Source organism: Rhincodon typus, chromosome 2, assembly GCF_021869965.1.
Source record: "Rhincodon typus isolate 14 chromosome 2, sRhiTyp1.1, whole genome shotgun sequence".
Taxonomy (NCBI): domain Eukaryota; kingdom Metazoa; phylum Chordata; class Chondrichthyes; order Orectolobiformes; family Rhincodontidae; genus Rhincodon; species Rhincodon typus.
Genome location: NC_063333.1, coordinates 137,251,859 through 137,277,400, shown reverse-complemented (window position 1 = coordinate 137,277,400; position 25,542 = coordinate 137,251,859). Strand labels below are relative to the sequence as shown.

The window sequence follows — 25,542 nt, the reverse complement described above, 5'->3', positions numbered from 1 at the left end:
GGGATAATTCCTCTGGCTCTTCTTGAAAATAATGCATGGGATCTTTTACATCAATTTGGAAGGACAACTGAAGCCTTTGTTTAACATCTCATCTGAAAGATGCCATCTCTGATGGCAGCACTCTCTTTGTGTTGCATTGGAGTGTCAGCCTCGACCTTCATATTCCAGCCTTCAAGTGGGATTTGAACCTGGAACTTTGTGAGTCAGAAGAGAGAGTAGTACCAACTGAACCACAGCTGACACCAGGCTAAATAAGTCAGGTGCATCAGAGGAGCAGGAAAGTTGACATTTCTGGTTTACATCCTTCATCAGGACTGGGGAGGGGGAAGGGGGCTCAGCACCTGCAGTTCTTGTTATCTCCAGGTTAAATAACTTTAGTTACTGCTATATCTAGTAAGACCCATACCCACCAGTTCTAAAATGAATCGTCGTGGAAATTGCCCGAATACTTTCTGCAAATCCATTGACTTTTAGCTTCGCTTCCTCCAGGAAGTGAGGAAATTGAAATCTCTAACCAGTGCTTTGTCCTTGCTAACTGCTTCCTTCATCATTACATTCAAACACCCCTTGCTGTATATCCTACCTAACTACCAACAGTACTGCAGGTAACACATAGCTGAGTTTGGCATCTTTTGCTCTTCATTCACTCAATCCACAGATTACCTTAGCATGATCAGTGTCATTGAAGTCTTTTTTATTTCCACCAAGATCATTTGTGTTTATTTGTTCCTCTTCTTTGTTTCCGTGCATTTCTGCCCTCCCCAAAAGATATTACAGCCTGCGAGGTTATAATCATCACACTCTCTGATGGTTGTGATGTCAGCAGGGTGGGTGGAATGCACAGTTTTTCAGGTATGACGGAAAGTGATGCTGTTTCTCATATACCTGCTCTTTTGGCTATGTGATATTCAATAAAACACTGTGTACTTCCTCACACGTTACCCCAAGGTTACTTCTTTTGTTTCCTCATATCCTGCGTTATGAAGCACAAGTAAGAGTGAATTTGGGAAAATCCATTTCTCTAAAAACAAAAAATAAAATCTCTGGTGTTCAATGTATTGACAAGTGAAAGTTCAGAGCAGAGATGGGACTTAGAATGATGATTCAGGGAAATTGCACAGCAACCTTGCTGCCCACAGCCAGCCAAATATGATGATGTCTGAGAATCTACTGAGAATAATGGGGTGCAAAACTTTAAATGGTGTGTAAGAGTTTTTTCTGCACTGTTAATCAAGATCTTGATTCTTCTGAGACTGAAACACAGCAGGCGGGTGGAACATGTGTCACTATGTCTCTGAACTTTACAGCAGTTGGGATAAGCCTAAGGCTGCAGTTTATCCAATGCTGTGGATGCAGGTTCTGTCTACAGTCCCAACATCTCATGCAGAATGAATAGTATGATAGCCGTGGATGTGCAGTGCCCTAGAGGAAGCCCAGCAAAGCCCAAACTGTTTCATTCTGACTTTCAAAATTGCTTAGGTAAATGAATAAAGAGAATAAATTAAAATGGTTTCAGTCTTTATTGTTGCATTTGCAATATAACAGGAAATCTGATAGTAGTCAGAATTTATTATTTACATTCATTAATAATGTTACAACATGCCCTGATTTGTTTTCCAAACCTTGCATTACATCAAACAAAAGTAAGTAGTAATCTAATCAACGCAACTGTGGTCACCCCACAGACTCAGTTTCATTTCTTGACCATTCAATGTTGTTAAACATTTTATTTATTTCTTCAGTGAAAAACTGTCAAAGGCTCTTTAGGGCTTTTAACCAGTTTTGAGGGCAGTGGGAAAACTTGTTGATCTGTGCAAATGAATCTCTACTTCATGGTGTTATTTCTTCCACACAAGCCCAAGATGGTTCCATGGTTGCAACACTGGTTATTTATCAACTTGCTTCAGTAAGGCAAAGGAAGTGATAGAACAGTATTAGCTTCAGTTGAAAAGGGGAAAAAGACTTCAGTACTCAATAGTCATCCTCACATACAAAGGCAGGTCGCCAGATCAGCAACACATTAACCATTCAGGTCATTCATGCCAAGACTGCTTATTAAAAGCTCTACTGTGAAAGTTGGTGTAAGCTGTGGTTCCATTCAAAACAGGAGTGTCCACAAATTCCACAGCACAGACTGCGTTTAGCTCAATCCCACACGGTGCATTCTCCAGCTCCAGCACCGTGATGTTGTTCACTGCGGAGGTGCTAAGAATATGAGCAGGAACGTACAGAGTGATTTGGGGTCCCCTGGCTGGCCAGTAACGACCCAAGTTAAAGCCGTTAATCCACACTTGACCCTGGGGAAAAGCCAAACAAAATCAATCATCACAAATTTGTAAAAACCGAAAAAACTGCAGATGCTGTAAATCAGGAACAAAAACAAAGTTGCTGGAAAAGATCAGCAGGTCTGAAGGAAAAAACAGAGTTAATATTTCGGGTCCGGTGACCCTTCCTCAGAACAACAAACTTGTAAATCAATGGCCTCCCAGTCCAAAGATTCAACACTAAGTATATTGATAAGGCTGGGGAGAGAAATATTGGATTATTTCATTTCATGCATTTCATTCATGTTAAAATGACTGTCATAGGAATAATGTCCATCAAATCTATCTGGTCATAGAAAGCACCACTTAAACCACATCTTACATAGGAACAAGAGTAGGCCAACACACTGCCACTGATTTAACTGGCTATCGCTATGGCTGCACTGTTTCCAATTCTGAGCACTCTCTCCAAAGGAGAGCACTGTTCCAGACATGCGAGGTTGAAAGGGTCATTGCAATATCCAGTGCACATCTATGAACTAGGAGCAGACCACGTGGCCTGCTCCGCCATTCAATAAAATCTATTACCTCAAATTCACCTTCCTACAGTGATTCCCTTAATTCCCTTAACACCAAAAATACATTGACCTTTATCTTTAAAACAATCAACCATTGAGCATCCTCTCTCAGGTAGACAATTCCAAAGATTATGACTCAGAGTAAAAAAATTACTTTTTATAAACAGTCAAACCCTCATTCTTAGGTTGTGTACTACATTCTAAGCTCTCCAACCAGCAGAAACACTTACTCAGCATCTACTCTGTTGAGCCCCTTAAGAAGGACCCCTTATGTTTCAGGAAAATCAGTTCATGTTTTGCTAAACTCCAGGGAATGTAGACCAGCTCCACTCACCCTAACAATTAGCTTAGTGAACGTGCAATGCACTCCCTCTTGGGCAAGTTACGTCATTACCTCAAAAAAAAGGACCAGAAACTACACATCATACTCCAGATGTGGTCTCATCATAGGAACAGGTGGAGGCCGTTCAGCCCCTCAAACCTGTTCTGCCCCCCATTCAATAAGCACCTCATGTAGTGAAACTCATTAGTTCTTGTACTCCAATCTCTTTGGAACAAAAGCTAGCATTCTACTTATTTTCCTAATTCCTTGCCGTAGCTGCACTTCAGCTTACTGTGATTCATGTACAAGGACACCTAACTCCCTCTGAATACAACTTTTCCCAAAGTCTCATCGTTCAAAAATATGATGCTTTTTCCCACCAGAGTAGATTAGTGTTATTATATTCCATCCTTGTCCATTCGCCTTATGTTTATAACCTTCTGCAGCCTTTTTCTGTTTCCTCACCCGTTACTTTCCTACTTAACTTTATATCATTGGCAAATTTGAGAATGCTACTCAGGCCCCTGATCTACATCACTAATAGAAATGGTAGAGGGAAAACAGTGAGGACCAAGTACTGCTTCTGGTCTACTAATCCGTCCTCAGCTCTTGTTATTCTATTACCCGCAGTGTAAAATGTCCTAATTCTGTGTAGTAACTGCTTTTTAAAACGCAAAGATTATAACTCGTTACGTGTTCCTTCATCAATCTTACTGATTACATCCTCAAAAAGTACTTTAATCAAGAGTTTGTCGAATACAATTTCTCCTGTCATAGATCACTGTGTACTCTGCTTAAAGATTCTTTCAGTGCCCCCCCCCACCATTACCATATCCTTAATTAAAGTATATAATATTCTGCATGCTGCTTACGTTAGGCTGACCACCTTATAGTTTCCTGTTTCATCAGTTCCTCCTTTCTTAAATACTGAAGTTACATTCACTACCTTTTAATGTTTGCAAACTGCCCTAGAATCTAGGGAATTCGAAACAATCAGATTCAATATGTCCACTCAATGTGCAGCTGCAACCACAGTTAGAAGATTTGTAAAACAAGTCCCATCTCTTTCCTTAGCACAACACACATTCCTGCTTAGCTTTGTATCATCTCCAAATTTGGTCCCCCATATACAAATCACTGAGATACATTGTGAACAACTGGGACTCCAGTACTGATCCTTATGATACCTCACTGGTCTGCCAAAGCAAGAATGATCCATACATTCCTACTCTGTTTTCTATTAGTTAGCTAACCTTAATCCATTCCAGAACATTACCGCCTATTCCATCTGCTTTAATTCTGCAAACCAACCACCTGTGGAGGACATCAAGAATCTTCTAAAAATTTAAGTATTCTATGTCCGTTGACTGCCTTTTGTTGCTTGTGTTAGGAGAACCCTCAAGGAACTCCAACAAGTCTTGGGCGACTGTCTGTGTGGAGTTTGCATGTTCTCCCTGTGTCTGCGTGGGTTTCCTCCGGGTGCTCCGGTTTCCTCCCACAGTCCAAAGATGTGCAGGCTAGGTGGGTTGGACATGCTAAATCGCCCATAGTGTTCAGGGATGTGTAGATTAGGTGGGGTTATGAGGGATGGGTCTGGGTGGGATGCTCTGAGGGTCGGTGTGGACTTGTTGGGCCGAAGGGCCTGTTTTCACACTGTAGAGATTCTATGATGACCTATGAAGATTCTATGAAGTCCCTTTACCAATCCATGTTGACTATGCCCAATCAGATCATTTTTATACAAGCGTCCATTTATTATGTCCTTTATAATTGATTCTAGCATTTTCCTGACTACTGAAGTAAGGCTGACAGGTCCATAATCCTGTTTCCTCTCTTGCTCCTTTCGTAAACTGTGGGCCATTGAGGTATCTGAAAGGTGAACCTCACCATCTCTATCGGGTGGACGAATAGGGGTGACTCCCATTGTGTATCTCAGGCTCCTCACTTCACCCTTTCCTCTCTTTTTTACTATTTTATCCCAATCTTTATGATTGGCTTACTTCACTTTTCCATTTTGTCTATTTTTTTTTTTAAAAGTTAAATGTGTTCTTATAATGAGCAGAGGTGATGCAGCTGCTGAAAAAGGGTGGAGAAATGGGAAAAGGGCTCTCTCAACAAAAAGATCATGTTAAGTCTCAGGAGTAATTCTGCCTGTACAGAAATGACTAATATTTGGGCCCATGTTTCACGGTGGAACTTGTCACTGAAACCCGCCAATTATTCAGCCTTAACTCTAACCTCAGCGCAAGTATGGCTTTATCATTGACTGTGAAGGTAACCATGGTTATGAACTTTAATGTTTCTGTCTTCTAAGCTGTTGCTGGTGATGTTAACAATGCCTCACAGTTTGCAGTGCAAAGCTCCAAAAGGGAGCTCTATAACACAGCCTTCAAAATCAGAGACGTAGAACCCCAGAAACAAAACAACAAGAAAGTTTACAGTCTGTGAAGACCTAAAAGATAAATTGACCCAAATAGAGTGTTTAATGCAAAATATGCGTTATCACAAAATATCACTTGTACACTGACACTCCTGGGCAGGCTGAGCATTTGACTGTAATGAGTACACTCTGAAACTCAGCAACATCTCAACACTAACTGTCTCTTTACAGAACAAACTAACTCACAACAGAGGGAAGTTGCATGAGGATTTCCACTAATCTAACATCACTAATGCAAGTCAAAGAGGCGGATTTAATCACCTGTAGCAACAATGATGTGAAGGGAAAGGTTTGCACAAAATGAAGTCAGAAGATCCCCTGTCCCACAGAGGGTTATTATTGCACCCCTTTGCTGTGTTCTCTGATTCCTATTCAATCATTTATCGGCACGCAATCATGTTGCGAAGTGCATGGTTGCGGTAGCAATGTGTGAAGCTGCATTTTCCACCCCTCCCATTGCTGCTTCAAATCAAAGCAACAAAAATTACAATGGCTCACAAAGAAACAAACACAGAGTTCTGAAGAACAGTCATACAGGACTCAAAAAAATGTTAACTCTGATTCTCCCTCCACAGGAGCTGCCAGAACTGCCGAATATTTTTGATTCACTCGAGGGATGTGGGCATTGCTGGCTGGGCCAGCATTTCTTGCCCATCCCTAGTTGCCCTTCAGAAGGTCGGGGTGAGCTGCCTTCTTGAACTGCTGCAGCGCACCTGATGTGGGTTGACCCACAATGCCAGTAGGGAGGGAATTCCAGGATTTTTGACCCAGCAACAGTGAAGGAACAGCAATATATTTCCAAGTCAGGATGGTGGTGGCTTAGAGAGGCACTTGAAGGTGATGGTGCTCCCATGTATCTACTGCCCTTGTCCTTCTGGATGGACATGGTTGTGGGTTCAGAAGGTGCGGTCCAAGGGTCTTCCTGCAGTGCGTCTTGTAGATAGTATACACTGCTGCTACTGAGCGTTGGTGGTGGAGGCAATGGATGCTTGTGAATGTGATGTGAATCAAGTGGGTTGCTTTATCCGGTACGGTGGCAAATCTCGAGTATTTTTGGAGCTGCACCCATCCAGGCAAGTGAGGAGTATTCTATCACACTCCTGACTTGTGCCTTGTAGATGGTGGACAATTCCTAGGGAGTCAGAAGATGAGTTGCTCATCGCAGTATTCCTAGTCTCTGACCTGCTCTTCTAACCAGTGTTTATGTGGTAAGTCCAGTTGAGTTTCTGGTGATTGGTAAACCCCAGAATGTTGACAGTGGGAGATTCAGTTATGGTAACATCATAGAATGTGAAGGGGCAGTGGTTTCATAATCTCTTATTGTTAGATGGTCATAGCTTGGCATTTGTGTGGTGCAAATATTACTTGCCATTGTGAGCCTAACCTGATGGCATGAGACTTCATGGGGTGAGAGTTAATGTTGAGGACTTCCAGGGCAACTCCCTCCCAAACGTATGCCACAGTGCCATCATCTCTGGTGGGTCTTTCCCGTCAGTGGACCAGGATGTATCCAGGGATAGTGATGGTGGCGTCTAGGAGGTATGATTCCATGAGTATGACTGTTGTTTGATTAGTCCGTGAGACAGCTCTCTCAAGTTTGGCACTAACCTCCTCTCGTTAATGAGCAGGGTCAGACAGGGCTGTTTCTGCCATTGTCTTTTCTAGTGCCTTCGTCAATTTCAGGTGATCTGTCTGGTTTCACTTCTTTGTAGTGATTCATACAACTGAGTGCTAGGCCATTTCAGAGGGCAGTTGAGAGTCAACCATAATGCTGTGGGTCAGGAGGCACATGTAGCCCGACCAGATGAGGATAGAAGACATTAGTGAGCCAACTGGGTTTTTCCAATGGTTTCATGGTCATCACTCGATTCTTTAATTCCAGACTATTTTTTATTGGATTCAAATTCCACAATATGCCATGGTGGGATTTGAACCTAGGTCCCAGAGAATCAGCTGAGTTTCTGGATTAATATTCTAGCGATAATAGCACTGGATCATCATCTCCCCCCAATCATTTCTCCAGCATTCTCTATGCTCAATTCAGACTTCCAGAATCCACATTATTTCGCTTTTATAACAACTCCTAAAGGTTGGATTAACCAACTAAAGATTCTCACAGCACTGCATCCTACTGCAAGTGTGAGAACAGGTAACTTCACTCTGGGGCATTTAGACAGTAATGTCGAGGAAAGCATGCCAGGTCAACATGAATGAATGGAGGAACAAAGTGAAAGGGGTAGTGGAGGATTTTTTTCCATAGCAGGAGCACTTGCTGATTTGGACATCATAGAGACTGCTACTAAATAGCTCCTTTATACCACACAGTGATGTTGTTGGGCTTTTTGGCATTGTGATCTGACATTGAACAAGGCATCTTCAATACAGTTCATACTGTAAACAGGAACTTTGGAGTAGACTATTCAGCCCATCAAACTGACTCTGCCATTCAAGTGAATCATGGGGGAGCATCATGTAAATTCCTACTTCTCAACAACTTCCTCTGTAATTTTGTGTCACTTGTATTTGTAATTCTGTCAATTGTTATTTTAAATAGACTCAGTTGCCCAAGTGTCCTCAAGTCTGCTGGGGTACATATTTCCAACGATTCGCAACTCTGAATTTAACAAAATTCTCATCTCAGTCGGGTCCTAAGTGACATCCCCCCTTACTTTGAACTGTATGCCCTGGCTCTAGACTACCCAACCAGTGGAAACAATTTACCTGCATCTAGTTTGTCTATTTTCTTAATATTTTGTATGTTTCAGGGAGATTACCTCTTATTCTTTGAAACTCCAGAGAAAGCAGAATAGGCCAGTATCACCAGCCTTGGAACAAGTCTAGTGAGCCTTTGTTGCACTCCATCTATGCCAATAATATCCTACTTAAGGTAAGGGTCCTTATCTTCTCCATGAACATAGAGTCGATTCTGTAGTGATATATTCCTGGTTTAAGTCATAGTGGAAACTTTAGCTACTTTGTTGGTAAATTCTGAAAACTGACAGGCTGGGGGCACATTGACAATTCTTAGGACTTAGAGTTTGACCTAGGACACAGAAAATCAAAAAGGCAGTTCTATAGTTAGACAAGTACAAAAATAATGGTTTTCTGAGTTCGACAGTTCTGCTAGACGGAAATAAAAATAAAATTAGCTGCTGTTACCAATTTCTCTACTTCAAAATGATTGTTGTTGGAAGAAACCTACCTTCTAAGAACGAGTGAAAGCCCAAGGCTATGGTCTAGTGGGTGCATGAATATTCAGGTCAGTCACAACGCAAAGGATAATTGATGTTACCAGTCATCGTGGTGGTGGCCTTTTAACCTCATGTCAATTAGGCGATGTGTCTGCTTCAGTCTGAGTAAGAGGCTGTGTGATCAAATTCTTTCACGGGTATTGAGCATGTAATTCAGGCTGCATATCAGCACAATCTACTGAGATATGATTATAAACAATTTAAACTGCTCAGGCAGATGTGAAAGATCCCGTTGCGTTATTTAGCCTCCTTCTGCACTGTGACAATTCTATGATTTATTTTTATTTTCCTGATCAATAATCCACCTTTGAGTAATGCCTCAGAAGAAACAAACTGTGTGTAGGAATGTGCTGTATGTTACTGGTTACAGTTTCTAACCTCACTGCTCTTCAGACTCCCTTGTCCGCTCCACACTCCCCTCCAACTCCACCACACCCGGCACTTTTCCCTGCAACCGCAGGAAGTGCTACACCTGCCCCCATACCTCCTCCCTCACTCCCATCCCAGGCCCCAAGAAGACTTTCCACATCAAGCAGATGTTCACCTGCACATCTGCCAATGTGGTATACTGCATCCGCTGTACCCGGTGTGGCTTCCTCTACATCGGGGAAACCAAGCAGAGACTCGGGGACCGCTTTGCAGAACACCTATGCTCGGTTCGCAATAAACAACTGCACCTCCCAGTCGCGAACCATTTCAATTCCCCCTCCCATTCCTCAGACGACATGTCCATCCTGGGCCTCCTGCAGTGCCACAACGATGCCACCCGAAGGTTGCAGGAACAGCAACTCATATTCCGCTTGGGAACCCTGCAGCCCAATAGTATCAATGTGGATTTCACAAGTTTCAAAATCTCCCCTCCCCCTACCGCATCCCAAAACCAGTCCAGCTCGTCCCTGCCTCCTTAACCTGTTCTTCCTCCCACCTATCCCCTCCTCCCACCTCAAGCCGCACCTCCATCTCCTACCGACCAACTTCATCCCGCCCCTTTGACCTGTCCGTCCTCCCTGGACTGACCTATCCCCTTCCTAACTCCCTACCTACACTCACCTTTACTGGCTCCATCCCCGCCTCTTCGACCTGTTTGTTTCCTCTCCACCTATCCTCTCCTCTATCCCTCTTCTATCCGCCTCCCACTCTCTCCCTATTTATTTCAAAACCCCCTTCCCCTCCCCCTGTTCTGATGAAAGGTCTAGGCCCGAAACGTCAGCCTCTCTGCTCCTATGATGCTGCTTGGCCTGCTGTGTTCATCCAGCCCTGCACCTTGTTGTCTCGGATTCTCCAGCATCTGCAGTTCCTACCATCTCCGCTCTTCAGTTCTGTTTCTTAAGTGGGGAGGTGCAATAGAGGATGTGAATGACGCTATGGAACTATACTAGCAGGAACGTTCCTGGCATATGTACCCTGTTTCAATTTGCTATTTACAGCCATAGGTTCCTGCTGGCGGATGCTACTTGTCAACATATCAAAGAAATGATGTTCACAATGCTGCTAGTTTTGGTGGAATCAAAAGCAAAGGGGGCAGGGTGGCAAATGAGAACAATGTTATTTTAAAAACTGGTTAACAGTACCTAGGGTCAAGGTTCAAAGTTGCGCAAACTGGCAGAGCTCAGCCATGATCAGATTGAAAGTAAGGATCAAGGGGCTGAATGGCCTTCCCTTGCTTCTACGTTGGTAAAATTGTTCATGGCAGAACTAGTGGACGCCCATTCCTCGGTCATTAGAACACTGCACTGACATGAGGATGCCACAGCAGAGTCACGTGGACAAGGAAGTGAGTGATGAGCTCCACCATTTGGGAGCTTCCACAGCAGGATCACCTGGTTCCTTGGATGGACAACAGCTGCGTTGCTGAAGATGGTTGAAAGACAGACAGAGAGAGAGAGAGAGCGAGAGCGAGAGGGCATGAAAAAAATCACTGAATTATTATAGAGCAGAAGTTTCAGCCCCATCAGGACTGCACCGATTTTATCACCTAGTCCAGTTCTGGGTGGGATGCTCTTTGGAGGGTTGGTGTGGACTTGATGGGCCGAATGGCCTGCTTCCACACCGCAGTGATTCTATGATTCTAGTGATAAGAGTTTCTTTCTCTGTCACCAACTCCTAGGCAGCATCCTCCTGTTTTGTAAAGACATTTGAAAAATATTCATTTAATACCTCAGCCATGCCACCTGTCTCTGTCTTTCTGGTCTCTGATTGGCCAACTTCTTCTTTAACCATTTATTGTTTATATGCCTATAGAAGACTTTGGGATTTCCCTTTATGTTAGCTGGTAGTCTTTTCCCATAGTTCTCTTTGCTTTTTCCTTTGGTATGAAACCTTTGGCATTCCTGTTGATTCTCAACTGTATTTTCTGCCTTACACCTGTCATAAGCACACCTTTGTTTTCTACATTCTTTGTCATACAGGAAACCGTGGATTTGTTTGAAAGAGACACAGAAAAAAGTGAAAGGAGAGAAAACAGAGAAAGAGAAAGAGAAAGGGAGAGACATGGATAAAGAGAAAGAGATAGAAAGAAAAAAAGAGAGTAGAGTGAATGAGAGGCATTCTCTCCCACAGATGGAGGGACATTGAAATCTCAGAAACAAAGGTCAGATTGCCCAGAGCTCATTGTCATCTTTTTAAATGGATGCTTCACGTAATTTTAAAAAATTTTTGTACTCCCCAGACTCTCTTCTGCCTGTTATGGTACAGGCGTGAGGTAGTATTAACCTTACCAAATCTCATTTCTGTGCAGACAATTCTATGTTTGCATTGCTACTTGAATCAATTCTTAAAAAAGGTCCAGGACTTCCCACAGAACATTCTGTGTAATGTCTGAACTAGAAAAAGGTTTAAATGACTCAATCAGACTGACTATGACCTTTAGGAAAGACTTTCTAGACACAAAAACTGATAAGTGTCTGGCTGACAATCTTTCTCCGTATCCTTGGGTAATGGAAGAAACTCATTTACTGAGCCTCATAAATTAATTTTACATTGGCGCTACCAATTAATGGATTCCCAAATTTATCACAAATTCAGCACATTACTCAAACAACGATGTTTATTTCCACATACCCCAATCTGCTTCACAGTTGTATTACTGAATAACATTCAGCACCAAGCCAGATAAACAGGTACAAGGACAGATGAGTGAAAACTCAGTGAAAGAGGGAGCTTTTAGGCAGCACACTAAAGGAGAAAAGAGAAGTCAAAAGGAGGAATTTCAAGGGAAAGAAATGCAAAACATAGGGTCAAGGCTGCTGGAGGCATGGCTGCAGTGGAATAACTAACGGTCGTGGATGCTTAAGTGGCCAGAGTTGGAGGAGTGGAAACATTGGAATTGGAACAGATTTAAAAGATAGGGCCATGGCGTGGTCCCTTGTCAGGCCTTGGAGTGATTTGAAAACAAAAGTGAGAATTTAAAAACCAGGGCGTTGCTTCACCGGTAGTCAATGTAGGTCAGGGAACACAGGGGTGAACAGGCCTCGTTGCAAACTTAGATAGGCAGCAGAGTTTTGAAGTTTGCTAAGGATAGAATAAGTTTGAGGCTTGCCCGGAGTTTGAGAAGACAGAATAATCTAGAGGTATGATTGTAAACTGTAGGGTATGCAGGGTAGTTTGATCTTAGAGTAGGATAATAGGTTGGCACAACATCATGGGCCAAAGGGCCTGCACTGTGCTGTACCGTTCTATGTTCTAGGTAAGAAAAGCAGGTTTGAGTGTTCTAGTAGCAGATAAGCTGAGGTACAGGTGGTATCAGGTACTGTGCCTCTCCTTGTCTGTCTGAAGGCAGGACCAACTTTCAGTGCCATGTCTTCCACCATGGGTACGGCAAGCAGGCAACTGCTGAGTCCACCCGAGCCAGAATGGGGATTGAACCCGGCACCAATCTGATCCACACCCGCCATCCAGCCTACTGAGGCAAATTGGCCTTCCCCAGGAGTCTGAGTTACTCACTTCCCACGCACGCTGTAGTCTGGAACCATGAATAGTGATGGCAGAAACTGCAATTTCTTTTCATCAGGTGGCAATTCCCCACCACTCTTAGCCTGTGTTGGAAGGATTTGCAGATCAATAATTGATCTGTCTGATTGTGTTATGAATGCATCTTCATTGGCCATCTCCCTGGAGTGTATCTTGAACCTGGAGCTCTTGGCTCAGGGGCAGGGATGCTACCCATTCCACTACAAAACGTCCTTTCAGGGTTGGAGTAGGGTGTTGCAGATGTGGAATGGGTGCTCAGCTGTATTGCAAATATGTTGTCAGAAGCTCAACTTGGGGTCAGATAAATTCGCAAGCATTCTCCTTGGGCATCAAAGAACCGTCCAAGAAAGGAGTGGAGTTGATGGCTAGGATATAGAACTTGTGGCAGGGACTGAAGACACTGGTACAGAAGTCATGTTTCCATCATCTGTGCTACACCTGAACGTGCCCTCATCCAGCACCATCTGAAATTTGGGCTGCCAGGAATGTGACCTGGGGTTTAGGTTCTGCCTACTATTTTAAAGGACTGATGAATCCTTTTGATTCTGGGAAAATCTGGCTCAAAGTCTCCAGCTATCTCCTCACATCCTTCTGGCTGATGTTTATAGTTGATTTGGGCTGGTGAAGCAATGCTTTGGCTTTTAAAAATCACCTTTGTTTTCGAATTCATCCAAGGCTTTACAAAGGCCCATTCCATCGTCCTGTTCTAGCCCTCTAACCTTCAGACATCTCCATTCCTCCAACTCTGGCCCCTTGAGTATCGACAATGTTCTGGTCATTCCTCTGTAGCAATGCCTCCAACTTCCTAGGATCCTAAGTTCCAGAATTCCTTCACTAAAAATCCCTCCTTTCCTCCTTTAACGTGCTGCTTAAATAGACCTGAAGCTATTGAAGACAATGGCTAATACCATTGGCCTCCAATACAGATTCCATTTTCTCACCTAGTCTTGGGCACTCATTCAGAGTTTCATTCCAGCACAGGGGCTACTTCCAAAAAAACACTCGCAATTTAAATCTGGGAATTGGGGTGGATTCAGGCCCCAGCGGACAGAGGAAGACAAAAAGCAAGCTTTATTTATTGTACCTGAAATTTCTGACCTCTAAACGTTGAATGTATTTCTAACCTTTCATGTTTCCAGGTAAAGCCTTAACAGCCACAGTCATATTCCAGCCACAGGTAGATTCGATATAAATTTCAAACGGCAACTGGTCAATGTGTATCTTCGTTTGATATCCAGTACATATAGCAAATCACTCTGTGCTGGAATGTGGAACTCTTGGTCAGCACACAATATACATTGACCTCCCTCTGGGACATCAACAGAGATCAAGCAGATCACTGCCAATACGTCACAGAACAAAAAGTGGAGGTCGCAACATATTGTACAGATGCAGGTTTTTACTAAATACTGTTAACTCAGGAAGTCGGAAATATGTACTACGCTCAATTTTGGATTCCTTTCTACGAATTATTGTTTGCAAAAATACATTTCCACGAAGAGAATATCATAATGCTGTACAACAGGTGTTATATAAGGGGGTACAAAATCTATAATTTCTCAGTTTCTATAGACAGAATTTCAAACCATGCTATTTTTACATACATTTTGAACATCAAGCATTCACATTTTCGTCCTCAACTGTTAGAATAGTGAAGTCAACCAAAATTAGTCAAAATGCATGAAAGCCAAATGAATTGCAATTTGGCCATCTACCTTACTAATTAATTGATAACTTAAATGATTAGTTATGTACAGAATGAAAATTAGTAGACACTACCTCAATCAAGAATGTTTTTTATGCTATTCATCGGTTTTGTGACACTGTGTAAAAACTGTAATATAAAAATACAAGGTGTTACTGTACAGGCATGAATAAAACCCAAATATTCAGAGGTGGTGAGATGGTGACAGATTTATTTCCAAATATTTGAAAAACATCACGGGTTTCTTTAAAAATGAAATGACTTTCTTTTCGAAAAAAACTGCCTTTATACAAAGAAGAAAAACCAAGTGCACTTTTTCAGAAGGTAGGGCCCAAAGGGACGGACTTTAACTGATTGAAGGTGGGGCAGCTGCCCAATAGGGTGGGACTGGTGAAGTGGTTCAAAAGCAGTGGAGATACAGTTTATAGCAAAGAAAAGTGGCCATTTGGCCCATCCCCTTGTTACTGATTTTTTGCTTGAGCATTTCAACAATAATCCAACTGCCTTAGATGTTCTCTGTAGCCCTGCATCTTCTTCTACTTTGTTTATCAATTTCTCCCTTACAAGGTGCAATAGGTTCTGCTCCAACTAACTGTTCTCCTTACACTCAGCGATCACTCTGAATTGGTTAGCCCTTGACACTGACTCCTCAGTAAGTCTACCTTAGAATGGAGTTGAAGAGAAATTTCTTCACCTGGAGAGTTACGATCCTGTGACATTTCCTGCCACAGAAAGCAGTCAAGACCAAAACATTGTATGATTTCGAGGAGGGCTTGGATATAACCTCCACCCAAGGCTAGAATGATCAAAAAGATAGGAGCTAAAAGCAAACAGGCTAATGATTTGGATTATCATCCATTGTTATAATGAATGATGGAATAGGCTGAAATGGCTAAGTGACTTATTCTGCTCCTATTTACAATAGCAAACTCCTTCATCAATTTTAAAATCCTGTATTAAGTCTTTACACTGATGTAAACAGTCCAGCCATACAATCTGTCAGGTGATAGAATTCTCTAGTCAGAGTCTGAAGGACCAAAATCCATTGTTGTCCTTTAGGGAAGGACATTACCTAACCTGGTCTCACCTATATGTGATTTACAGACCCAGTGATTACAATGTGGTTAACTCTCAACTTGCAACTACCTGCCTAGCAAGCCACTTAATTCAAGAGCAATTAGGAATGGGCAATACATGCTGGCAAAGCTGACATCACCCATAACATTTGGCAAAAGATCCACTGACCTTTCTTGAAAAAGCAGGGTAGACTTGGGGAACATCTGACCGTCAACCACACCACAAAAAGCTGACAGATTATCGGGTCCTTACAAGAGCTTGTTGTGCCAAACATCTGTGCCAGAACAGTGAATGCACTTTAATGGTTCTTTCTTGGGTATAAAGGAGCCTTGGGACATTTAGAGGCCATGAAAGATGTTATTGTTAATGAACGGTTTTATTTTCTCGTTCTCAGCTAAAGATATAAAGCTGGCGTAGGGCGATGATTGGTTAGGTAGCTGATCTGTGGATCAAGACTGTATAGATTCAGAACTGTGACCAAGGAAGTGTGCACAATCAGAGCTGTCTGTGTTGTGGGACTCAGTTGCAGGAACAAGCAGCTTTCTAAAGCTCCATAAGTAAAGCACAACATTCCAAGTCTGACTGATAGCTCAGGCAAATCCTGTGCACCCCACAAAGTTCAAAATTCTGACACTTGTGCTTTCTTAACACCCGCTTATGACCACAAGTTGTGTATTTACATAAGCAAACCAGAATAAACCAGTTTCAGTTAGGTACTTGAACTCCATGTACATGTGTCAGTCTCTTTTTGACCCACAAAAATAACACATGGATCCTGGAATGTTTGAACCACTATGGTCAGTTGTACATCCTTCTGTGTGGAACAGCACAACTTCTACACTCAGAAGTTGAAGGTCTACTAGCACTAAACGTCATTAATTGAGAAGATTTGTGCATCTTGGCAAGCAAATATGATAACGTGATAACCAGGTGCTAGCTAAATACGAGCAAATTTATAACTTTGTTCAAAATCATGAGAAAGGTTAAAACTTCTTTATAAACAACTCCGACTGGAGGCCATGGTCAGTTCTTTTAAACCCACAACCGTGTGCTATATTTTCAGGATTGGTTCTGTTCAAGGACAGTACTTGAGCACGTGAAACCGCTATACAAAAAAAAAGTAACTGCTTTGCTAAGATCAAAATACATTTTACCATGAAAGATAACTTGAGTAGCCAAACTACTTTTAGATTCCTGTAAATCTAAAGCTGATATCTGGAATTGAACATTTCTATGTGCAGCCCCACTGTTGTACTGCACAGACAGAAAAAATGTGAACTGCAGGGAATGCAATGTTAAACCTCAAAACAACCAAATACAGCATTAACTTTCCCAAACACTGTGGAGCTTCTGAAAAATGCCACAAAACTTATCAACCAAATCAGTACATAAACCTGTTAGCCATCTCATCACCTTGAAGGCGCAACAGAGATAACATCTAAGTCTGCAACCTACTGTAAAACAGGTTTCAACTTGAATCTTTTCACATTTTCCTCTACCAGTCATCAAGTTAATGTATTGAGTCAGAACTTTCTACTCATTGTATTTAGTGTCAATAAGAATCTCACTCATGCACCATCTGACCAATTTTAGTCAAAGAGAAGCTTGATGAACTTACAATGTTAATAAGGGGAAAACTGGTTGCTATTTCATATATTAGAGCTTATTGTCAATGTTAGAAATGATTAGGTCTGGCAATAGAGAACAGAAAGATAAGAGTCGACTATTGTCCGATAAATGTGGATTGAACACTTGGATACGCGATCAAGACAATACGCTGTAAGGCACAATGTTGAGAATGCAGAATTGTAGGTGTTGGCAGAGATACACATGATGCTGGTCCTGTCTGCCACAGTATACCTTCACTAATATGCACTTGGCCCTGGTGTAACTGGAACTGAAGCTTGCTCATGTTTCATGGTAAAGAACGCATAACCCACACGCAAGACCACGGAGAAGGTGCATGATGGGGAGATGGTCTAACACTTCAAAAGTCATCAAGCACATAAACAAAATACCACAGATGCTTGAAATCTGAAATGAAAAACATCTAATAAGAGGTCACAGGCATTAAATGTCAGCTTTGTCCCCACAGATACTTGTCTGACCTGCCATATATTTTTAACAGTGTGAACAGGATGAACCGGAAAAGGACTGAGGCTTGAGAGAAATCAGGGTACGTTTGATTATTTTTGTATTTGAGCATGTAAGATGTACACTTATTTTTAATATCTCAAACTCATTTCATGTTTATGTTTTAGTTCAATTGGCAGAAACACCAGAATTGTCAGCAATCTCCAATGCCATGCTAATGATAATAGTCTAATTATAAATTGCTCTTCAAGGGAAGATTGACTCTGAGTTATTTAAAACAGCAAAACACATTACAAGTTATCAAGCAGACTGACTTGCAAGTGTACAGCTTGCAGACCTAAAAATGCCTAACCACCAGGCAGAGTTACAATATTTAAAAACAAACAGGTAATGGAGTCCTTAAAAGGTCTTTAAAGGTGAACTCTTTTAAAATCACAGTATCTTGGAATGGAGAGGGAAGTTGCATATGTAAAGTTCAACTATTACAGAAACAAATGAGACTCTGCATTTCAATAATCTATAGGCAATTTGCTGATATGCCCAGATTTTGCAATGGTGACTTTGTCTGGAGCTGCTGTTGATTTCCACAGTTAACGACATTGTTTGTCATTCCAGATTATGATGTCAAGATTTTCTATTGTGGACTGCAGTTTGCCCACTTAACTCTATAGCCAAGCAGCATCAGAGGAGCAGGAAAGTTGATGTTTCGGGTCAGGACCCTTCTTCAGAGAAGGGTCCCGACCGGAAGTGTCAACTTTCCTGCTCCTCCGATGCTGCCTGACCTGCTGTGTTCCTCCGGCTCCACACGGTGTTATCTCTGACTCCAGCATCTGCAGTTCTTACTGTCTTTGACCCTATAGCCAAGATTTGTCTTCAATTAGTCACTGACTAATCTCATTTCTTAAGCTATTTCGAGTGGTTCAAATGGTCTTGGCATTTACTGTTTTGTTTCTAACAGTTCCCAGCATATTTTGAAGTGTATGCTTTCACATCCTTTAGATTTCTGTTGGTCCAGGATATTTTCTTCCTTCATAATATGCTCCAGTAACAATATAGCCTCTCTGTCTCTTTACAGTTTTTCTTGGAAGTCTGTACCTCTTCCACTTGCTGCTTCAGTGGTTGGGTGGTTTCCTCTAGATTCTGCTCAATTCATACAAGCATAACTGGTACATTTATTTTTGAAAGGACTGTCTGACGAGTGATTTTTGTTATGTGCGCTGTACATCTCCAGCTGTTTTTGTAGGTTTGTCATTATCTACAGGATAGCTTTGAACTCACACTGATGTTTCTGCAGCTGACCATAAGATTTAGGAGCAGATTTAGACCATTCTGCCTATCGAGTCTGCTCTGGCATTCATTCATGGCTGATATATTTCTCAACCCCATTCTCCTGCCTTTTCCTCTTAAACTTTGATCCCCATACTAATCAAGAACCTATCTCGGTCTTCAATACACTCAATGACTAGGCCTCCACCGCCTTCTCTGAAAATGAGTTCCACAGATTCACCACCCTCTGCCTGAAGAAATTCTTCCTCATCTCAGTTCTAAAGAGTCATTTCTTCACTCTGTGGCTGTGCCCCCTGGTGCTAGATTCTCCTACAAGTGGAAACATATTCTCGACATCCACTCTATCCAGGCCTCTCAGTAGTCTGTAAGTTTCAAACAGAACCGCTGCCCCCCTCCACCTCACCCTTATAAACTCCATCAAGTAGAGTCCCAGAATCCTCAACCACTCCTCATATGACCAGCCCTTCATCCCTGGGATCTTTCTTGTAAACCTCCTCTGGACACCCTACAAAGCCAGCAATTCCTTCCTTAGATACAGGGCCCAAAATTGCTCACAATTGTCCAACTGTGGTCTGACTACAGCATTATACAGCCTCAGCAGCACATCTCTCCTAACTGCTAAATGAACTTGCATGTTAACCTTAACAGAATCCTGAATTAGGACTCCTAAGTCCCATTTTGCTTCAGATTTCTGAAGCCGTTCTCCATTTAGAAAATAGTCTATGCCTCTAATCTTCCTACCAAAGGGAATAACCTCACACATTCCAACATTGCATTCCATCTGCCAATTCTTTGTTCACTATCCTAAGTCTATGCAAATCCTTCTGCAGCCTCCCCATTTCCTGAACACTACCTGTCCCTCCACCTATCTATGCGTCATCTGTAAACATAGCTACAATGTTTGCCATTCCTTCGTCCAGACTGTGAATGTATAATATGAATAGTTGTGGTCCCAACACCGACCCCTGCGGAACTCCACTAGACACTGGCTGCCATCTTTCATCCCCAATCTCTGTCTTCTGCCAGTAAGCCAATCCTCTATCCATGTCAGTACCTTGCCCCTAACATCATGGGCTCTTACCTAATTTAGCAGCCTCCTGTGTGGCACTTGTCAAAGGCCTTCTAGAAAAGTCCAAATAGCTCACGTTCATCGGCTCTCCTGTGTCTAACTTGCTCGTTACCTCCTCAAAGAATTCTAACAGATTTGTCAGGCATAGCCTCCCCTTGATACAGCCGTGCTGACTCTGCCATATTTTATCATGCACTTTCAAGTACTCTGCAATCTCATCCTTAATAATGGACTCTAGAATCTTACCAATGACTGAGGTCAAGCCAACCGGCCTATAATCTCCAGTCTTCTGCCTCCCTCTCTTCTCAAACAGGGGTGTTATATTAGGCATATTCTAGTCCACTGGGATCCTCACTGACTCCAGTGATTCCTGAAAGATCACCTCCAACGTCTCTACAATCTCCTCAGCCATCTCCTTCAGAACTCTGGGGTGTGGCCCATCTGATCGAAGTGATTCTGAACTAGATCACCTTCCTATTTCATCTTCTTTCCTGTTATTGTTTCTGTTTTAGTTTAGTACACAGCATCCTCTACAATGAGACCAAATGCAGATTGGTTGACCTGCTCTCAGTACCATTTCTTCTGTCTGCAGACCTGACCCAGAGCTTCCATTACCTGTCATTTGATGTCTTCGCATCACTGTGACCCTGGCCTACCAAGCTGTTCTACGAAGCTATACAAAAGCATGAGCAAGAGCACCACATAATTCTATTAGATATTTTACAGCCCTCTGGACTTAACAAAGAGTTCAACAATTTTAGAACAAAACCTTTGACCTCATTAGTTTGGGCAACAGCTGATGACAAGAATTATACTTGTTCCATTTCCACCTCCTCTACACCCACCTTCCGTTTCCTTATTTTTCTCATTATTATATCCTCTTGTCAAACACTATCACTCCTAGATTCCACCCTATTTCATATTGTCCCTTCAGTTCTTTTCTTCAGACCCCACGTCCTGACCTGGCTCTGTACTTGCTTTAAACTTGTTTAATTCAATTTCTTTTTCCAGTTCTAGCAAAGGGTCACCAACCCAAAAATTAACTCTATTTCTCTGCTCTGAAGATGCTGCTGAGAATTCCCAGCATTTGTGGTTTTAATTCCATTGCTTCCTGTTGTTTTACCTACTTTCTATCTGAGCTGCTACTCATGGATGTCAGCAATGTTGTCAAATGAAATTTGAAATTCTTTGGTCATTTAAGGAACAATCAGGTGCTACAATAAGAGGAAACTGTGGGTTCTTTATTGATGGATAAATTATGATGGAATGAATGGCTTTCCACATCCAGAACTCCTGCATTACCTTGTGAATTCTATAATCAGCTAGCACTAATCAAATATTCAGTCACAAATGTTATTCTTCTGTTGATATCTTTTCAAGCTCAGTGATACCAATTGCCTCCTTATTATGTATCAGCCTATAAATATACAGCGTCAGAGCAGTTCAACAGAATTTCACTACCTGCTGCCTCAGATCTCCTGATTTCATTTTTACATGTAACAGTACTCTAAGGCTTACAAGCAGCATTTATAAATAGCTCTTATTCAAATTGGTTCTTCAATGAAACGATCCCAGACCATCGTATCCATTTTTCTGACATCAGTACACATCACTCTTGTGCTCTGTTTAGTCCAAATCATCTACATATACTGAGACTTTGCACTGAGCCCTGGGGTTCACCATTCCCACTCTTTCTTAACTTGAGCAAGACACAGTTACCCTAACACTTTGCTTCCAGTTCGTGAGAGTGAGAGTTAGACACAGATGGTAGCCCAGAGATAATATCACTGGGCTAATAATGCAGATGACCAGGCTAATGCTCTAGAGACACAGGTTCAAAGTTCAGCATAGTAGCTGGAGGAATTTATATTCCTGGAATTGAAAACTAGTCTCAGTAATGATGACCGTGATGCTGTCTTGGATTGTCATAAAAATACAACTCATTTATTTTAATCTGGTCTGGCCTACATGTGGCTGACTCTTAACTGCCCTCTGAAGTGGCCCAGCACGACAATCAGTTCAAGGGCAATTAAGGATGGACAACAAATGCTGGCCAACATCCCTTCAAAATAAATGTGCGGTACTCCCTCAGAACAAGAACGACACTTGCTTGAAATATGTTATATTCCATGCTCATGGTTATTACTCAAATATAATTTAAATCTTTCACCTACCTTAGTCCATCCAGGAAATTTAAGGTATGTATCTTGAGGTAGATCTGGAATACCATTCGGAATCTTAAAAGTACCCAAATAAAAGGCTGGTACACTAGCATTAACCTTAGGTAGTGCTTCTGAAGTCTTCCTCTGGAATTTGTTTAAGTAGCCACTTGCCACCGCTTTGTCAATATTTAATGAATAGATGGTCCAGTTGGTCAGGATGTTTGAAGCCAAAGTAAGATTTGTTACCAGTCCCTGAGGAGGAGAGCAAAAGAAAGAGAGACATTTTGGATCATTTGTTAGCAGTTGATATTGACGCTGCTTTTGCCCTGCCATCTGCTAACCTATGAAATTATATTAGATACCCAAATACACACAAAGTGGGCAGTGCCTTATATTGAGAACAGGGTCAGAAATGGAAATGCATGCCTGACCAATTCCCATTTGTCTTTGAGATGGGACCCATACCTTCTCTCTTACTGGGGGCACACTGGATAAACTTCTTGGGAAAGCCCAGGGACAGATTCCTCCCTTCAGGCCTTCAGCATGTGGGGTCACTGGGAGGCACCTGGTCGGTCTCAATCCCACTGCAGATGTCTGGTGGTATCAAAAAGCAGAAACCCTAGAACTTTAGGGCAAGGACAAAGTCCTGGCTCCCTGGAAAAAACAATTTTACACCCTTCACCCAACTGCAAGGTGAGGGTGAATTAAACTGGAATATATGTCACTCCACTAATTAAGAAAGACAATACAGAGGAAAACCAGGGAATTGTAGATCATTTATAGCCTAACACTTTCTGTCAGGAATTTACTACAGTCTGCAACAAAGGACTGAGTGAGTGAAAAATGCTCAGCTGATCCAAGACAGCCAGCATGGATTTGTAGAGGATAGATCATACCTGACATGAACTAGGAGCAGGAATCAGCCATTTGGCTCTACAAGCCTGCTCAACCATTCAATAAGATTGAAGTTGATCTGTTTGCATTCAAAATTCCACATGCCCATCTCCTGCTGATAACCTTGGATTTCCCAACCTTACATGAATCTGTCTACCATGGTCTTACAATTATTCTGAGATGGTGAGTTGCAAAATTGCACAACCCTCAGAAAAATGTTCCTCTCACCTCCATCCAAAAAAGATGACCACAAATTTTATAACAGTGGCCCCTAGATTTAGAATGACCCAAAGATTAAACGTCCTTCCCATATATACCCTATCAAAATCATTCAGGATCTTATATACTTCAATCAAATTGTCCCTCACTCTGAATTCCTTAGGTTACCTCCTACACCATTAGCTTCTACCTTGCACAATAACCTTTTGTGTGGAATCTTGTCAAATACCTCTTGGGAATCCAAGTAAAATACATCAATGGGCTCCCCTTTATCCGTAGGATGTTACTTCTTCAAAGAATTCCAATAAGTCGGCTATGATTTTCCTTTCACAAAATCATGCTAACTGTTCCTGATTAACTTGTGTTTTTTATAACCGCCTCAATGATCAATTTCTAATACCTTCCCTACAACACACATCAAGGTAACAAACCTACAGATTCCTGTTTTCTGCCTCCTTCCTTTCTTGCTACTTTCCAGTCTGATGGAACCTTTTCAGAACAGAAGGAAAGTTGAAAAATCAACATCTAAGTATCGATTATTTCATTTACTACCTCTTTTAAGACCCGAGAATGAAGTTTATCGGGACCTGCAGACTTGTATGCACACAGCTCTATCAGTTTGCTCAAGACCACTTCCCTTAATGATTATAACATCCTTTCTTCTTTCCACTTCCTGATTTGCAGATAATATTAGGATTTTATTGGTATCCTCTAAGACAGAAGCAAAATACTTATTCATTACATCTGCCATTATCTACTACAAACTCCTCATTCTCTTAAACCCTCTAGATGGCTGACATTCACTTTACCTACTCTTTTCCTTTTTACATGGCAACAGAAACTTTTATTATCTTTTTATATTTTTAGCTATACTCCTCCCATGTCCAATTTATTCAGTCATTCTCCGCTATTCATCATATTCTAAGTCATCGCACCCGTCACTTACCTTTGCACAACTTAAATCGTTAAGGTTTTGAATTTAAGATTTTATCTTCCTTAATTAATCCTGATGGGGAATCTTCCCCTTGGATTTTTTTTAAGTTTAAGAATGGACTTATTCTGAGTATTCTGAAATGTCCCTTTAATATCTGTTACTGATTTATCTCCTTGCCCAGTTTACTTCAGTTAGCTGAGTGTTCATTGTCACACAATTGACCTTGTTTAAGTACAAAATACTAGTCTTGGATACACTCTTCCCCCTTTCAAACTCGATGCCTTCACTCAGAAGTCATTAATTAATCCTTTCACATTGAATTTTTAAGAGGTAATTAAAGTAGTGACATGGAGAATGTCTATAGATTTTAATTGCTTGGACTTCCAGATGGCAGCTGATTATGTTTCTCATTAGAGGCGGTTGGTTAAAGATGGTGAAGTTGAAGATCATGGAACCAAAGGGTAAAACACATAAATAGACTTCAACACAGACAAGAAGTGAGATAATTTATTTTGGACACAAAAAGGAATAGGACAGGATAATTTCTAAATAATGAGAGGCTAGAAACTGAGGACTTCCGAAGGCAATTAGGGATCTAAAGATATAGATCAATACAATCTCATGAGCAGGGGCTGAAAGCAATCAAAACATCTAATGGAAAGCTGAACTTTGTTTTTGAAAGAAAACTAGAATATAAGGGATTAGGAGTCCCGCTTCAGCTATACAAAGCTCTGAACAGACAACATCTAGATTACTGTGAGTCATCCAATTACTACACCTTTGGAACAATACAGATGTACAGGAGCAGCAAGAACAGCTTGTCTGAGGAGTGTTGTATATCACAGAGACACCTATGATCCTTTAACTCCTCTTAATTCCTTCAGGTCGAAGGTGTTGCCATGCGTACCTGCATAGGTCCCAGTTATGCCTATCTCTTTGTGGGGTATGCAGAACATTCCTTGTTCAAGTCCTACTGTGGCCCCCACCCACAACGTTTTCTCTGGAACATCAAAGACATCATCGGTGCTGATTCCTTCGCTCATTTGAACTGGAAAAAATTATCAACTTTGCTTCCAATTTCTATCCTGTCCTCACCTTCACCCATCTATCTTCAACTCTTATCTTCCCTTCCTCAACTTCTCTGTTTCCATTTCTGGACATCGGCTGGCTGCTGTTATCCATTACAAACCCACTGATTCTCAGTTACCTCAACTATATATCTTCACAAAAAAAAAACCAAAAGAACTGCGGATGCTGTAAATCAGGAACAAGAACAA

The 25,542-nt window shown here is 41.7% G+C and overlaps 1 protein-coding gene across 2 annotated transcripts in view; it reads right to left on the bottom strand.

Annotated features, from left to right (window-relative positions):
* Nucleotides 1-1,501: 1,501 nt before the first annotated feature.
* LOC125486402 (beta-galactosidase-like) overlaps nt 1,502-25,542 on the bottom strand; it is a 37,191-nt gene continuing 13,150 nt past the window's right edge. For both annotated transcript variants that reach the window (XM_048613811.1, XM_048613818.1), the window contains exons 3-4: nt 22,231-22,470; nt 1,502-2,297 (exon numbers count right to left, since the gene is read on the bottom strand). In XM_048613811.1, coding sequence (XP_048469768.1) covers nt 2,034-2,297; nt 22,231-22,470 — 504 coding nt within the window. In that variant the 3' untranslated portion in view covers nt 1,502-2,033. The remainder of the gene's footprint in view (nt 2,298-22,230; nt 22,471-25,542) is intronic.